The 17,845-nt window shown below is 47.4% G+C and overlaps 1 protein-coding gene across 14 annotated transcripts in view; it reads left to right on the forward strand.

Moving 5' to 3' along the window:
• The window catches only part of gtf2ird1 (GTF2I repeat domain containing 1), a 278,277-nt gene that overhangs the window by 37,728 nt on the left and 222,704 nt on the right, over positions 1–17,845 (forward strand). For all 14 annotated transcript variants that reach the window (XM_070857306.1, XM_070857298.1, XM_070857299.1 and 11 more), the window contains exons 2-5: positions 3,250–3,390; positions 7,530–7,671; positions 16,126–16,272; positions 17,239–17,422. In XM_070857306.1, coding sequence (XP_070713407.1) covers positions 3,256–3,390; positions 7,530–7,671; positions 16,126–16,272; positions 17,239–17,422 — 608 coding nt within the window. In that variant the 5' untranslated portion in view covers positions 3,250–3,255. The remainder of the gene's footprint in view (positions 1–3,249; positions 3,391–7,529; positions 7,672–16,125; positions 16,273–17,238; positions 17,423–17,845) is intronic.

The raw sequence follows: 17,845 nt of genomic DNA on the forward strand, positions 1-17,845 counted from the left end.
ACTGCAGTGATGCACTCTTAAAGTATGGGATGGACATATGGCGGCTCCCCATTGTATTAATCTAGTTTATCCACATACCTGCCTCCCACTATCTGCCTTACAGTTCCCAACTCCTGATTTCCAGGGTTTGCACATTGTTTGGATAATTCTGATTATTTGCTTCCCTTATTTTATAATGTATTGAGTTCTGTCCCTGGCGGCATTTCTGCAGAGATGTTGGTGGGGTGGGGGGGGGATGTGAGAACTAACTGTGACCTGTGTGACGAGACTCACTTTTCCACGGGTCTGCTAATTCAAATTGTGGCATCAGTGGTCTGGCTCCCGGCACCTACATCGTTAAATCAGGTTTCCACCGATCAGTGGGATACTTGGCAACCCAGCGTCGCCTTTAAAATTCCCGAAAGGAGCAACCCTCCCTGTGGGGGACAAATGGCTATCGAGGAATGGAAGAAGCCATGCCGGAAGGAGGTTTTAAACCCTTCCCTTCCCGCGGGTTCTTTGCCCAACTTGGAATTACGGGTGGTGCCAACCTACCCGATCCCACTCTGTGTTGGGGTACAAGGGCCTTGTGCCAATGCGCGGTTATGTCCATGTAAAGTTGCTGATCGAGCGGAGAGTGGGTTTGGAGATGGGGCTTCAGCACCTTCACTTCAAGTGTGACATTCCACTTGGAGAGCAGGGCGACCTGTGCTCACTGACCCCCAAAGCCTTGAACTTCAAATTCTCCTCCTCATGTTCAAATCCCTCCATGATCTCGGCCATCCCTGTCTCCCGATCCTCCTCCAGCCTTCCTACCCTCCAAGATCTCTGCGTTTCTCCAATTCGGACATCTTGTGCATCGCCTAATTCCTTCATTCTGGCATTGGCGGCCGTGCCTTCAGCTGTTTTGGCCGTAAACTCTGGAATTCCTTCCTAAACCTCCCCCTCCTTTACGATGCTCCTTAAAGCTTAATTTTTTGGTCATCTGTCCTCATGTTTCCTTCTTTGGCTCAGTGTCAATTTTTGTCTGAATGTGCTCCTACGAAATGCTTTGGGATATTTTACTGTGTTAAAGGCGCAATATAAATGCAAGTTGTTGTTGATGAGCGAATTTACCCTGTAATTTCTGCTGTGTGTACTGAACGGATTGATTAAATAGACCATCCAAGTGGTTTTCATTGTGATAACTATCGTATAAGGCCCATTTTAATTGGTTAAAAGAGCATGGTCACTCCCGAAAAGGAGCAGGAGACTTTTGTAATGTTCAATACGCACATAACACAGTGATTGAACCGCCTCAAAGGGTCATAAGGATGTAACTGTGTGCATGCCCATTGAGGTTACAACAGGGGTGATTTCCCTTTAAGAAATCCTAAGAGACGGTGAATGTGAAGGTTAACTCATGTCAGGATAGTTGGAGCCCAAGGCTGTGGATATTTTTAAATGGATTAAAAAAAAAAACTCATTGATCTACTAGATTCAAGGCCTCCCAAGATTTGTAAGATTTTTGGTTTCAAGAGGGCCCATACTGATCACTCCAATTACTTTGTGGAACTGCCCAGGTGCCTGTGTTTAACACCATGCAGCCGACTATATTGATTTGTGTTGGGAGGGGTGGGGAAGAGAGAGCAGAGAATTGTAGTGTCTCTGAAGGAGTTAACCGGTGATGGGAAAGATAAAAGTTGGTGTTGGTCCTCAGTAAACAAAACAGCAGGAAACCTGCAGACGCTGGAAATCTGAAAGAAACAAAATGGTGTGGGCTCGACGGGCCGAATGGCCGCTTTCTGTGCTGTAACCATCCTATGATTCTATGAAAATGCTGGAAGCACTCAACAGGTCAGGCAGTATGGGGTGAGATAACAATCCAGGTGTAGACCCTTTGTCAGAACTGTTATGTTCAGAATAACTCCACAAGACTGGATACTGTAAGCTCAAACTATTGTGACCTTGGTCTCTTTAATGTAACTCCAGAGTGAGGAAGCAGCATGGTAGACTGCCTTTTATACCTGCTTGCCCAGGGTGTGCAGGTGACCCTTGGGTCTCCCACAGGTACACCACCTGGTGGCAAGTCTTACACACTAGTAAGGTTTACATACATAACAAGAACCGTATATGCTTAATCTACTTTGTGCTTTTCTTTAACAAAATGTCCCATTCTGTAATGCAGTCCCTGCTGAAGGACTACACAGAAACCCCTACTAACCCCCCCAGTGGGTTCGATAAATTGACCCCTGAGCTATTAAGAGCTCGGGGGGGGGGGGGAGGAGGGAGGGAGGGAGGGAGGGAGGGAGGGAGGGGGGGGGAAAGAGAAGAGGAAGGGGGGGGGGAAGAGGGAGGGGGGGGGGGGAAGAGAAGAGGAAGGGGAGGGGGGGGGGAAGAGGAAGGGGAGGGGGGGGGAGGGAGGAAGGGGAGGGGGAAGGGAAGAGGAAGGGGAGGGGGGGAAGAGGAAGAGGGGGGGGGAAGGAAGAGGAGGGGGGGGAAGAGGAGGGAGGGGGGGGGGAAGGGGGAAGGGGGGAAGGGAGGTGGGGGGGGGGAAGGGAGGGAGGTGGGGGGGGGGGGAAATCAGCCGGAGATCCCTTTCCTCACTATTCGGGAACAGTTGTGGGGAAACGTGTGTGTCCTGGGGGTTGAGGGAGGGCAAGACAGTGTTCAGCTGTGATTCCTGTCGGCATTCACTGTCGAGGATCACGAGTAAATGTTGTCCATTTGGGAAAGGTGCCAGAAGATGACCAGAGGCTGATGGAACTGTACCTCAGCAACGTGTCAATGTCTTAAGGAGAGGGGGAAGGACAAAATTGGCAAGAAGTTGCAAATAGTATATACGATTTGACAGTCGTTACCTTGGCAACCAAGAAGGTCATTTGCAGCATCAATGCATTTTCAACAGTAGACTGGCTCGTAGTTTGTGAATGGCTTGAATTTTGAACCAGCACCCAGCTTCATTGGTCTTCATACGGGGTGGGGGGGGGGGGGGGAAGGCAGCAGCGGGCGGTATACAAGATGGGGGGGGGGGGTGTTGGGCAGTGGGCGTTATCCAGGACGGGGTGGGGGGGCCATACGGGGGGTGGGCTGTATACGGGATGGGACGGGGGGGGGGTGTACAGGGGACAGCGGGCGGTATACGGTGGGGGGGGGGGAGGGTATACGGGATGGGATGGGGGGATGCTGTACAGGGGGCAGCGGGTGGTATACGGGGCAGTTCAGTGATGCCACAGGAAAGGCCTTGAGTTTTTGAACGGGATGCCTTATTGTTGTTATCTGTTTCCACAGGTAAACATGGCACATGCAGGGAGTCTGGAAGAAGGGGTCAGGGGTAATAACTGTCACGAACAGCTACTTATGTGTGGAATTCAGAGCTTCTCGGACAAGAAGGACATTATCACCAGCTTGGTCTCTGCCTTGGACTCAATGGTCAGTGCAATCTGCTCCAGTACGATGGCCTTTCCTGATAAGTATAAGCTCTCAGTTCTGGTAACATTCTTGTGAATCTTTTTGGCACCTTCTCTAGTGCCTCTACATCCTTTTTATAATATGGAGACCAGAACTGCACAGTTCTGCAATTGTGGTCTAGCCAGAGTTAGGTATAGATTTAACATAACTTATCTGCTTTTCAGTTCACTCCTTACAGAAATAAACCCCAGTGCTTGGGTTGCTTTTTATGGCCGTATTTTTAATCTGTGTTGCTACTTTGTGATTTGTGTATCAATACTCTTAGATCCCTTTGCTCCTCTACCCCATTCAGACTCTTATTATTCAAGCAATGTGTGGCCTCCTTATTCTTCCTACTTCTGTTTCTGTCATAAATGCATAAAGAAACATATCCCGCAACATGATTAAAGTTATCTGTATAATTATTTGTATATTTCAATACTTCCATTAATATTTTTACTCTGAGTCCGCAACATCTTTGAAACTGCTAGAGGTCGAATTTCTTCCCCGCCTATCACTTCCCAGCAAGCACCGCTGCGTACATTTCCCAACATGCATCAGTATCAGTCTCTGAGAAACCCTGAAAACTCTCAAAGTCTGAGAAAGAAAAACGGCTATAAACAGTGACTCTGATTTTGTCTTTTCTTAAAACATTTTTTCAATTAAGATCTGGAGTGATTTATTTACTGATGGCGAGGGGGAAGAGGATCTTCAACTTTACCACTCGGGTGGTAAAGTGCGGAGCAGATCTCTGCCTATTTTTTTTCTCCATGAAAATTTGGGAGGTTCCTATAATGGGCGGGCGATCCACTGGTTTACTGTCCCAGAAGTGAAGGTGAAAAGTACCCCCAGAGGGCCTTAAAAACACACGCATACGCACACCCCACGCGCATGTGCGCGCACCACACGCGCACATACATAACATACACATGGTTCCATTCTTATCTATCCTGTCGTAGCAAGAAAATCATCTGCAACGGCTGCTCTCTGTCGTCCCCCAAGGATCTAGCCTTTGCCCCCTCCTATTTCTCGTCTACATGCTTCCCATCGGTGACATCATCCGAAAGCACGGTTCCACATGACCCAGCTCCACCTCCCCATCACCTCTTGACCCCTCCACTGCTTCTAAATTGTCACACTGTTGTCAGACATCCAGTACTGGATGAGCAGAAATTTCCTCCAACTAAATGTTGGGAAGACGTTTGTCTTCGGTCCCCGCCACAAACTGTTCCCTCGTCACCGACTCCATCCCTCTCCCTGGCAAATGTCTGAGGCTGAACCAGGCTGTTCGCAACCTTGGTGTTGTATTTAACCCCGAGTTGAGCTTCCGACCAATTATCCGCTCCATCACCAAGACTGCCTACTTCTACCTCGGTAATATTGCCTGACTCCGCCCCTGCCTCAACTCATCTGCTACTGAAACCCTGAATCCATGCCTTTGTTAACCTCTACACTTGACTATTCCAATGCACTCCTGGCCAGCCTCCCATCCTCCATAAACTTCAGCTCATAAACAGTGTTGCCCGTATTCTAACTCGCAGCAAGTCCCATTCACTCATCACCCCTATGCTTGCTGACCTACATTGGCTCCCAGTCCGACAACCCTCGATTTTAAAAAAATTGTTTTCAAATTCCTCTATGGCTTTGCCCTTCTCTATTTCTGTAACGTCTTCCAGCCCCACCCTGAGCCACTCCACTCGGCCCCTCTCCCCGCACTGACCCCTGGGCCACTCCGCTCGGTCCAACTCCCCGCACTGATCGCCAAGATCTCTGCGCTCCTCCAATTCTGGCCTTATCACATCCGATTTTAATCGCTCCTCCATTGGTGGCCATGCCATCAGCTGCTGAGGCCCCAAGCTGTAGAATTCCTTCCCCATACACCTCCACCTCTCTCTACACCTCTCTCCTCCTAATTTAAAACATACGGTTACAAGATGTTGGTGAGTAGAGAAACTGCCAGTTCTCCTGGTGTCCCGGCAACATTTATCCCTCAACCAACACCTAAAACAGATGATCAGGTCGCTTATTTCATTGCTGTTTCCTACGTTACGCAAATGTACCTGCTGTGTGCAAATTAGCTGCTGCGTTTCCTACATTACAACAGTGAATACATCTCAAAAGTACTTAATTGGCTAGAAATGCTTTGGGACATTGAGGTTGGAAAAGGTGATGTATAAACGCAAGTCATTTTCTTTAACTACAATAATGCAGTCATAGTATAATACTCCGATCACTAAAATGGTGTCTCTATTAATATAGTTCAAAATGGTACTACAGGATGTATTTGCTGTTGCTTGTTGTATTTCCTGTCACATTAAGTGTCACACTTAATTGTAAACAAGAATCCAGGCAAATTTCTGTGTCACACTTGGACATGTTTTACAAAAAGATTTCATTTCAGACACAGGGCAACAAATCCCAACTGAAGAGGTATGAACTGAATGTGAGGAAAGCCTGTAAATGTCTAATGAGGAACTGCTATCGACGTATGAAGACAACAAGTGACGCAGAAGCTGAACCAATCAAATCACTCGCAAAATGTTGTCAAGTTTTGAGCTGCCAGCTTGAATTGCCTCTAGCCGAAAAATTGCCAATAAATGCGAGCCTCAAATAATCAAATGAATCTGCCTGTTCTGCCTTACTGATCCCTGGAAAATGTTCCTTCGCGAGAGGCCTGCTCCTGTGTCTAGAACTAGAGCCTCAATTTGGAGTACTTGTCTGCAAGCTGAATCATTGGGTTGGGTTTTGCTGACCTGTTTTTCTGTAAATGCTGCGATTCCTCCTGGTGTTTGGTGTCCATGTCAATCACGGGAAGCCCCTCCCTTTGTTTCGCCCTCAGAGGGCAGGTTAAGGGACGGTCCCGAGTCTAATGAACATTCTCACAGTGTGTGTTGGGGCCTGCGGTTCGGTAAGCGGAGTTGCCTTCCCAGTCCAGGAGCTAGGAGTGGAAATTCAGGCACATCTCTCCCACGATTTCCCTCCCGAGGAAATTTCTGGTGTGCGGTCCCGGTATGCGAAGTTGCTCGCTGACGCCCTAAACTTTACCCCGGAGAGTTTCAAAGCAAGCGCTCGGAAATCCGACACAGCAAGCGAGCCCCAGGTGGGCAGAGGAAACGTTTCAAGGACACTCTCAAAGCCTCCCTGATAAAGTGCAACATCCCCACCGACACCTGGGAGTCCCTGGCCAAAGATCGCCCTAAGTGGAAGAAGTGCATCCGAGAGGGCACTGAGCACCTCGAGTCTCGTCGCAGAGAGCATGCAGAAAACAAGCGCAGGCAGCGTAAGGCGCGTGCGGCAATCCAGTCCCACCCACCCTTTCTCTCAACGACTGTCTGTCTCACCTGTGACAGACTGTAATTCCCGTATTGGACTGTTCAGTCACCTGAGAACTCACTTTTAGAGTGGAAGAGAGTCTTCCTCAATTTTGAGGGACTGCCTATGATGATGATGACTCCCAGTATCGCCAGAAACAATAAAATTAAAGTCTAGGAAACGCACAGTTGGTCAGTCGGCGTCTAAAGAGCGAGATGGGTTAAATTTTCGATAAAGGATGAGCTGCCTCATTTGAAACTCTGACTTTCGGCTCTTGGTCACCTATTGGTTTTTCCAGCAATTTCTCCGATTTTGAATGTCCAGATTCTCATCATCGTAAGAACAGAATTAATAATCTCAAAAGGAAAGTAGCAGCTGTGTCTGCAAGCACGACGCATTGATGGTGAAACCGGTTTTCCTTGTGTATGTGAAATGCAACATGGGAACATCGGAACGGGAGCAGGCTATTTAGCCCCTCGAGCCTATTCCGCCATTCAGTTAGATCATGGCTGATCTGTAACCTAACTCCATTTACCCACCTTGGTTCTGCAACCCTTAATACCCTTGCCTAATAAACATCTATCCACCTCGGTTTTGAAATTTTCAATTGACCCGCCCCCCCCCACCACCTCAATGGCTTTTTGGAGGCGAGAGTTGGAAATTTCCAGGGGTCAAATAATGGAGGTTCCTTCTGTGTATTAAGCATCTTTGAGCATTGGACAGTGGAGCTTCCTGTCACTGTCGATGGGTGTTGATGCTCTGCTTCTACCCAGAGACTAACCTCTTTGTGATTCTTTTGCCTTTTGCAGTGCACAGCGCTCTCGAAGTTAAACACTGAAGTTGCCTGCATTGCTGTTCATGAGGAAAGCATGTTTGTTCTGGGGACGGAGAAAGGAAAAGTGTTTCTAAATGCCAGGAGAGAGCTGCAAAAGGAGTTTGTCAAATACTGCAGTAAGTTTATGCACCTCGGTGACTGCGCACTAGGACAGCTCGAGCTGTGGTGTGAGCTTCCAGCACTGGCATATTGGTGCAATGGTGTACCCCCTCCTGTGTTGATACTTCCATCGTTCTATAATGTCCCACTCCAGGATTACCGCACATAATCTTGGCTGACCCTTCAGCACAGTGCTGAGGGAGTGCTGCGCAGTCGGAGGTGCCACCTTTTGAGTAAGATGTTATGACACAGTCCCAGTGCCCTCTCGGCTGGATGTAAAAGATGCCATGGCACTATTTGTTGAAGAATGAGGGAGTACTCACGGTGTACTAGCAACATTTATCCCTTGACCAATGTCACCAAAAGCAGATCAACTGGTTGTTCATCTCATTGCTGTTTTTGGGACCTTGGCTGCCCCGAGTGCCCACATAACAGTGACTACATTTCCAAAGTACTTCACCGGCTGTGGCATGCTTTGGGACATCCTGGCGTCTATCTAAATGCATGTTCTTTCTTATTGAGGAACACATACTGATTTTTGCATTGAGTATGGAGTCTGTTCAGAGACTGAGGGAGAGCACTTAATGCTTCATTTAATTTACATGAAGGATTTGATTGTACATATAGAATAAACGTGATCATTTTGTAGATGATCCCAGGCGAATACCCAAACTCTGAAGTGTTACAGGATCCTTTGGTGTTAGAATAGGATCATTTCCAGAAAATGGATACAGGGCTCCACTCCTGGATCTTAGAACGGTTACAGCACAGAAGGAGGCCATTCGGCCCGTCGAGCCCATGTCGGCTCTCTGCAAGAGCACTTGAGCTAGTCCCACTCCCCCGCCCTTTCCCTGTAGCCCTGAAAACATTTTTCCTTCAAGTACTTATCCAACTCTCTTTTGAAAGCCACGATTGAATCTGTCTCCATCCATCCTTTCAGGTCGTGAATTCCTGACCTAACCCCTCGCTGTGTAAAAAAAGCTTTTCCTCATGTCCCCTTCTTCTGCCAATCACCTTAAATCTGTGTCCTCTGGTTCTCGACCCTTCTGCCAAAGGAACAGTTTCTCTCTATCTACTCTGTCTAGACCCCTCATGATTTTGAGATCTCTATCAAATCTCCTCTCAACCTTCCCTGCTCGAAGGAGAACAACCCCAGCTTCTCCAGTCTATCCATATAATTGAAGTCCCTCATCCCTGGAATCATTCTTGTAAATATTTTCTGCACCCTCTCTAAGGCCGTCACATTTTTCTAAAGTGCGGTGCCCAGAATTGGACACACTACTCCAGTTGAGGCCGATCCAGTGTTTTATAAAGGTTCATCATAACTTCTTTGCTTTTGTACTCTATGCCTCTATTTATGAAGCCCAGGATCCCATATGCTTTTTTAACCACTTTCTCAACCTGCCCTGCCACCTTCAACGATTTGTGCACATATACCCCCAGGTCTCTCTGTTCATGCACCCATTTTAGAATTGTACCCTGTAGTTTATATTGCCTCTCCTCATTCTTCCTACCAAAATGTATCACTTTACACTTTTCTGTGTTAAATTTTATCTGCCTTGTGTCTGCCCATTCCACCAGCCTGTCCATGTCCTCTTGAAGTCTATCGCTATCCTCCTCGCTGTTCACTATACTTCCAAGTTTTATGTCATCTGCAAATTTTGAAATTTCTGCCCTGTACACCCACATCCACATCATTAATATATATCAAGAAAAGCAGTGGTCCCAGTACTGACGTCTGGGGAACACCACTGTGTACCTTCCTCCAGTCCAAAAAACAACCATTCACCACTACTCTGTTTCCTGTCACTTAGCCAATTTTGTATCAATGCTGCCACTGTCCCTTTTATTCCATGGGCTTCAACTTTGTTGGCAAGCCTATTATGTGGCACTTTATCAAACACATTTTGGAAGTCCATGTACACCACGTCAATCGCATTGCCCTCATCAACCCTCTGTTACCTCATCAAAAACACAATCAAATTAGTTAAACATGATTTGCCTTTAACAAATCTGTGCTGGCTTTCCTTAATTAATCCATACTTGTACAAGTGACTGTTAATTTTGTCCCAGATTATCGTTTCCAAAAGTTTCCTCACTACAGAGGTTAAACTGACTGGCCTGTAGTTGCTGGGTTTTATCTTTACACCCTATTTTGAACAAGGGCGTAACATTTGCAATTCTCCAGTCCTCTGGCACCACCCCTGTATCTAAGGAGGATTGGAAAATTATGGCTAGTATCTCCGTGATTTCCACCTTCCCTCAGCATCCTAGGATGAGTCCCATCTGGTATGGGTGACCTATCTACTTTAAGTACAGCCAGCCTTTCTAATACCTCCATCACTTTTATCCCATTCAGGATCCCGTACATCTAAAACAAAATGGACACGGCTCCACTCCTGGATCACCACATCTAAGATATGCATCTAAATTACTACAGATGTGACACCACACTACTGAAGTGCATTCAGACACCTGACCGCCCCCCTGCCCCCGTGACTGAAGTCACGCCTGTTAAAACAATTACTCTCTCTCACCCTGACCGTTCCCTCTGATACAGCCCTGATCTTGGCTCCCTTAAGTCCAAGGGATGCAGACTTGAACGGATATGGTGGACAACTGATTGAGCCATTCACTGCCAAATCTGGCTGGACCACATAAAGCACTATCAGGTCCTGCTCTCGTCTGCCAAAATCGTTCACTATTCCAGAATCATTCTAGAATGTAAAGATAAACTGCGGCTTCTATTTTCCACTGCTAACCATCTTTTCAAAACCCTCTCCCCAGCCTCCTTCTCCCTTACCTCTGACAATAAGGGTGACAAGCTCATTTGTCTTTTGACTCTCCGATTGAGACCATCCGTTTGGCCACCTCTGCCTCTTCCCTTCCTTCCCCTAGCCCACTGGGCCAAACTTCCTCTAAGGATCCCTTCTGCCCTGGCCCTGACCTCGTGTCTTTCTTCAGTTTCTCTCCGATCTCCCCTCATGACCTTTCCGAGCTCATCCTGTCCATGAGATCCACTTCCTACTCCCTTAACCCTATTCCCATCATCATCATCATAGGCAGTCCCTCAAAATGAGGATGACTTGCTTCCACCCCGAAAAGGGATGAATTCACAGGTGTTTCAATGAAGGACCTAATATTCTGGATCCCGAACTACATCTTGAAGGGTGGAAGATGTCTGTGCGTGGATTTTTTTTAACACGTGGTGGCCGTTGCACACCAGCCACCACACGAGCTTGACAGAGCTAGGTCTTGGTCCAGTGGCAAGGATTAACCAGGACCACCAAACTGCTGACCACCCAGTTTCCTTTTCTGGCTCCCATGTTAGCTGACATTGTTAATGGTTCTCTCTCCTCATCAAATCTGCCGTCATCACCGCTCTCCTCAAAAAAACCAACCCTCGACCCCTCCGTCCTTCCAAACTGCCACCCCATCTCCAATCTCCCTTTCCTCTACTCCAGTCCTTGAACACATTGTCACCTCCTAAATCCGTGTCCTTCATTCCTGCAATTCCATGTTTGAACCCCTCCAATCCAATTTCCGCACCTGCCACAGTACAGAAACTTATCTCATCCAAGTCGCAAATGACATCCTTTGCGACATGACAAAGGTAAACTATTCCCCCTCATCCTTCTTGGCTTTGACACGGTTGTCCACTCTATCCTCCTCCAAAGCCTCTCCACTGTCATCCAGCTGGGTGTGGCTGCACTTGCCTGGTTCCATTCTTGTCTATCTAATCGCAGCCAGAGTTCTCTTCCCTCCCCCGGAACCTTTACCTCTGGTGTCCCGCAATGATCTATCCTTGGCCCCCTCCTATTTCTCATCTACATGCTGCCCCTTGGCGACATCATCCGAAAACACGGCGTCAGTTTCCACATGTATACTGACAACACCCAGCTCTACCTCACCACCACTTCTCTCGACCCCTCCACGGTCTCTAAATTGTCAGACTGCTTGTCTGACATCCAGTTCTGGATGAGCAGAAATTTTCTCCAATTGAATATTGGGAAGACTGAAGCCATTATTTTCGGTCCCCGCCACAAACTCTGTTCCCTAGCCACTGACTCTATCCCTCTTCCCAACATCTGTCTGAGGCTGAACCAGACTGTTCTGAAATGAGCTTCCGACCACATCCGCAGCATAACTAAGGCCGCCTATTTCCACCTCCGTAGCATCGCACGTCTCCGCCCTCGCCTCAGCTAATCCGCTGCTGAAGCCCTCATCCATGCCTTTGTTACCTTTAGACTTGACTATTCCAACGCATTCCTGGCTGGCTTCCCACATTCTACCCTATATAAACTAGAGGTAATCCAAAACTCGGCAGCCTGTGTCCTAACTCGCACCAAGTCCCGCTCATCCATCACCTCTGTGCTCGCTGACCTACTTTGGCTTCCAGTTAAGCAATGCCTCAATTTCAAAATTCTCATCCTTCCATGGCCTCGGTCCTCCCTATCTCTGTAATCTTCTCCAACCCCACAACCCCCCCGAGATGTCTGTGCTCCTCTAATATTGCCCTCTTGAGCATCCCTGATTATAATCGCTCAACCATTCTTCTGTGCCTTCTGTTGCCTAGGCCCCAAGCTCTGGAACTCCTTGCCTAAACCTCTCCGCCTCTCTACCTCTCTTTCTCCTCCTTCAAGACGCTCCTTAAAACCTACCTCTTTGACCAAGCTTTTGGTCACCTGCGCTAATTTCTACTTATGCGGCTCGGTGTCAAATTGTTAATGTCATAATACTCCTGTGAAGCGCTTTGGGACGTTCACTATGTTAAAAGTGCTATATAAATACACGTTGTTGACCCCCCACAGTGTCTAGGATTAGCCCGCTATACCCTCCCCCCGGTGACTGTGACTGAGCCCTTCCCTGCGGCCTCTCCCTAACCCGCTCCACAGTTGCTGGGTGCCCAGCACTTCCAGTGCTGACAATCCAGCAACACGAGCCCGGTCGCAATCTCATAAGAACACAAGAAATAGGAGCAGGAGTCGGCCATTTGGCCCCTCGATCCTGCTCCGCCATTCAATAAGATCATGGCTGATCTGATCATGGACTCAGCTCCACTTCCCTGCCCGCTCCCCATAACCCTTGACTCCCTTGTTGCTCAAAAATCTGTCTATCTCCACCTTTAAATATATTCAATGACCCAGCCTCCGCAGCTCTCTGAGACAGAGAATTCCACAGATTTACAACCCTCAGAGAGAAAAAATTTCTCATCTCAGTTTTAAATGGTGGCCCCTTATTCTGAGACTATGTCCCTTAGTTTTAGTTTCCTCTGAATGGAAAATAGCCTCTCTGCATCCACCTTGTCGAGCTCCCTCATTATTTTATATGTTTTGATAAGATCACCTCTCATTCTTCTGAATTCCAATGAGTATAGACCCAACTGCTCAACCTATCTTCATAAGTCAGCCCCCTCATCTCCGGAATCAACCTAGTGAACCTTCTCTGAACAGCCTCCAATGCAAATATATCCTTCCTTAAATACGGAGACCAAAACTGTACGCAGTACTCTAGGTGTGGCCATACCAATACCCTGTACAGTTGTAGCAGGACTTCTCTGCTTTTATACTCTATCCCCCTTGCAAAAAAGGCCAACATTCCATTTGCCTTCCTGATTACTTGCTGTACCTGCATACTAACTTTTTGTGTTTCATGCAGAAGGACTCCAAGTCCCTCTGAGCTGCAGCATTTTGCAATTTTTCTCCGTTTAAATTGTAATTTGCTTTTCTATTTTTACAGCCAAAGTGAATAACCTCACATTTTCCCACATTATACTCCATCTGCCAAATTTTTGCCCACTCATTTAGCCTGTCTATATCCCTCTCAAACAGCAACCGGTAAATGCGAGTTTGTCCTGGGACATAGTGCCTCATCTGGAAACTGTCCCCGGAAAATGGGGATGTATGGACACCTTACCCTACATCTAAAATAAAATGGATACAGAGCTCCACTCCTGAATCCCCACAGGTGCCAGGATGAATTAGCATGTTTTATTGGCCATATTAAAAGCATTATTAGTAACTAGATTGGCCAACTGACCCTTCAGGTGAGATGAAGAAAGTCAAGTGCAGATCATCACTGGTCATGTTTCTGCTTTGGAGCAATGTCAACAGAGGCCTGGATATGGGTCGCCTGCCTCCTCTGTGGAAATGGTGCCTGGGAGGAGAGCAAGCACGTGTGTTCCTTTCTCTTGTTTTCAGGCCAGCTGGAGAGGCGGTTGTAGTTCTTGCTCAAATTTGCAGCTTAAATAAAGACTATCTCATCGCCACGAAGCTTAAAACATGGATCTGAAATTCCTCACTCACTCATTTTAGTGGACGTACCAACCTGTTCAAAACGAAAGGGTTAAAACCTTCGCTTAAAGTATTCCTATACTGGTAACCTGCCCTCCTATATGGCTCAGAGACACCTCAAATCGCTGGAGAAATACCACCAACGATGTCTCCAAGATCCTGCAAATCCCCTGGGAGGACAGGCACACCAACGTCTGTGTTCTTGCTCAGGCCAACATCCGCAGCATCGAAGCACTGACCACACTCGACCAGCTCCGTTGTGCGGGCTGCAATGTCCGCATGCCCGACACGAGACTCCCAAAGCAAGCGCTCTACTCGGAACTCTAAGTGGGCAGAGGAAACGTTTCAAGGACACCCTCAAAGCCTCCCTGATAAAATGCAACATCCCCACCGACACCTGGGAGTCCCTGGTTGAAGAGCATCCAGGAGGGTGCTGAGCATCTTGCGTCTCGTCGCCGACAGCATGCAGAAAACGAGCGCAGCCAGCAGAAGGAGGAGCGTGCATCAAACCAGGCTCCCCACCCACCCTTTCCTTCAATAACTGTCTGTCCCACCTGTGACAGAGACTGTAATTCCCATATTGTCTCATCATAGGCAGTCCCTCGAAATGAGGACGACTTGCTTCCATGCCAAAAAAGGATGAGTTCACAGGTGTTTCAATGAAGGACCTAATATTCTAGGTCCTGAACTGCATCCTGGAGGGTGGAAGGTGCCTGTGCGTGGATTTTTTTAACGTGTGGTGGCCGTTGCACATCAGCCATCACACGGGCTTGACAGAGCTAGGTCTTGGTCTAGCGGCAAGGGTTATCCAAGATGACTGGAGACCTGCTCTGCTACACGGACCTAGTGTGCACACATATCGCAGTGTGGGCTGGCCGGGCTGCCGCTGGGCCCTCACCTCTCTGGCCCCAAACTCACGCCTCTCAATGCACTTATCCTGCGAAGCACAATGATCCATCCCAAATATTCTGCATACTTCACAACATAGCCACACAGAGAGGTCTGCATTTGAAGGACTGTACAGTCACCTGAGAACTCAGAGTGGAAGCAAGTCTTCCTCGATTCAGAGGGACTGCCTATGATGATGATGATGATGACTGGTAACCCACACTGTCACCTACCAACAACAACACAACAACTTGTATTTATAAAGCGTCTTTTGACATAGTAAAACATCCCAAGGCACTTCACAGGAGTGTTATAAGAAAGAAAAATGTTGACACCGAGCCACATAAGGAGAAATTAGGGCAATGACCAAATGCTTGGTCAAAAAGGTAGGTTTTAAGGAGGGTCTTAAAGGAGGCAAGAGAGGCGGAGAGGTTTATGGAGAGAGTTCCAGAGCTTGGGCCCTAGGCAGCTGAAGGCACGGCCACCAATGGTTGAGCGATTATAATCAGGGATGCTCAAGAGGGCAGAATTAGAGGAGTGCAGATATATCTGTCAGGATTTTGGGGCTGGAAGAGATTACAGAGATAGGGAGGGGCGAGGCCATGGAGGGATTTGAAAACCAGGATGAGAATTTTGAAATCGAGGCATTGCTTAACCGGAAACCAATGTAGGTCAGCGAGCATAGGGGTGATGGGTGAGCAGGACTTGGTGCGAGTTAGGACACGGGCAGCCGAGTTGTAAACCGGCTCAAATTTATGTAGGATACAATGTGGGAGGCCAGCCAGGAGTGCATTGGAATAGTCAAGTCTAGAGGTAACAAAGGCATGGATGAGGGCTTCAGCAGCAAATGAGCTGAGGTAGGGGCAGAGACGGGCGATGTTAGAGGTGGAAATGGACAGTCTAGCTATGCTGTGGATATGTGGTCGAATGCTCATCTCGGGAATAAATATGACACCAAGCTTGAGAACAGTCTGGTTCAGCCTCACATGGATGCTATAGATGCTTGGGAGGATGGAATCGGTGGCTAGGAAACTGAGTTTGTGGCGGGTAATAAAGACAATGGCTTCAGTCTTCCCAATATTTAATTGGAGAAAATTTCTGATCATCCAGTCCTGGAATTTGGACAAGCAGTCTTGACAATTTAGAGACCGTGGAGGGGTTGAGCGAAGTGGTGGTGAGGTAGAACTGGGTGTCATCAGCGTACATGTGGAAACTGCCGCTGTATTTTCCGATGATGTCGCTGAGGCGGACCCTTTATCTGTTAACTAAAACTCCACCTTTATCTGGCAGCAAACTGGAACGCACAATTACGGGAGATGGAGATGTTGAAAATGGTGGCAGACCATGGCCGGAATGTTCAAAGGGACTTGCCGGATCCCATGGCTGACGTTTATGTCCTGCGAAAGATGGTGGAAGAAGTGTTTGCTGTGCTTTACAGTGAGTGTGTAGGATTTACAGATTGTTTACTGCACGCCGGGGGAGGGGTTGTGCTAGATGTAGAAGGAGGGTTCGAGTACTCCGCACCAACAGGTCACAGTTCCACTGCTGCTGACCTAGTCTGCTTGGGGGTACAGCCCACAGGTGTGCTCCGTGACAGCTGTGACTCAGTGGGTAGCACTCTTGCTTCTGAGTCATAAGGTTGTGAGTTCAAGTCCCAATCCAGCGAATCTAGGCTGACGCTCCAGCGCAGTGCTGGTGGAGCACTACACTGTCTGAGGTGCCATCTTTCAGATGAGACTTTAAACCGAGGTCCCGTTTGCTCTCTCAAGTGGACGTAAAAGATCCCATAGCAATACCCTGTATCTCAAAGAGCAGGTGACCTGGCCAATATTTATCCCTCAATCAATATAACAAAAAAACAAATTATCTGGTCATTATCACATTGCTGATTGTGGGAGCTTGCTTGTGCGCAAATTGGCTGCTGCGTTTTCCACATTACAACAGTAACTACATTCCAAAAATAATTAATTGGCTGTAAAGCGCTTTGAGATGTCCGGTGGTCGTGAAAGGCGCTATATAAATCCAAGTCTGTCTTTCTGTTGGGGGTAGAGTTCCACAGGTGTCATCTTATTCTGCTGGAGGTACACTTCCATCCTACTGTGCTGGAGGTGTCATTTCTTTTAAAGCCACAAAATCTAGTTCTTGTAGGTAAAAACTGTTTACTGAGAGAAGTTTGTAAATTGGAAAATGCTAATATTTGGCTCTGGATCACATTTTTATCAATCATTTTTCTAGTTACAGCATAATCATTGAAATATTTGCTATATGATAACATCACTGCAAGATTTGGGGAATTCTGTCTGCTGTCAATTAATGTGGAGAAATTTTAAGGGAATTACAACCCAATGGATATTAGTTTGGAGCTTCTATGTAATGAATGAACAAAATGCACTTTGATTTCAGGTGAGGCCCTGGAAAAGTCTTCAATTGTTCCTGTGCCTTATGAGAAGATCCTGAAGGACCCACCTTTCATAGTGGTTCACGGCCTGCCCGATGGGGTCTGCTTCAAGCGACCTTCCGAGTACGAAGCTCACACGCTGAAAAGGATTTTGGAGCGAAGTAACCGAATTCGATTTACTGTGAAAAGGTATTTACCCACCAAAGGGCTTCTTAGTGGAGAGAGGGCTGGCTGACTCACTCACTGTGCATTTCCCAGAGAACGGAGAGACTGAATGATGCAGTGTTTTCCCTTCCTCCCCAACATCCAACCAAAGCAATGCTTGAGGTCAAACATAGGATAATTATAAAGTATTTTTCTTTGTAATGCAAAACCATAGAACTTGCATTTATATAGTGCCTTTCACCATCTCGGGAAGCCCCAAAGCTCTTCCCAGCCAATTAAGTACTTTTGACATGCAGTCACTGCTGTAATGTAGGAAACGCGGCAGCCAATGTGCGCACAGCAAGGTCCCACAAACTGCAAGGTGATAATGACCAGATCATCTGTTGTAGGTGTTGGTTGAGAGATAAATATTGGCCAGGAGACCAGAAGAACTCCCCCTGCTGTTCT

The sequence above is a fragment of the Pristiophorus japonicus genome, chromosome 16, assembly GCF_044704955.1.
Source record: "Pristiophorus japonicus isolate sPriJap1 chromosome 16, sPriJap1.hap1, whole genome shotgun sequence".
NCBI lineage: Eukaryota > Metazoa > Chordata > Chondrichthyes > Pristiophoridae > Pristiophorus > Pristiophorus japonicus.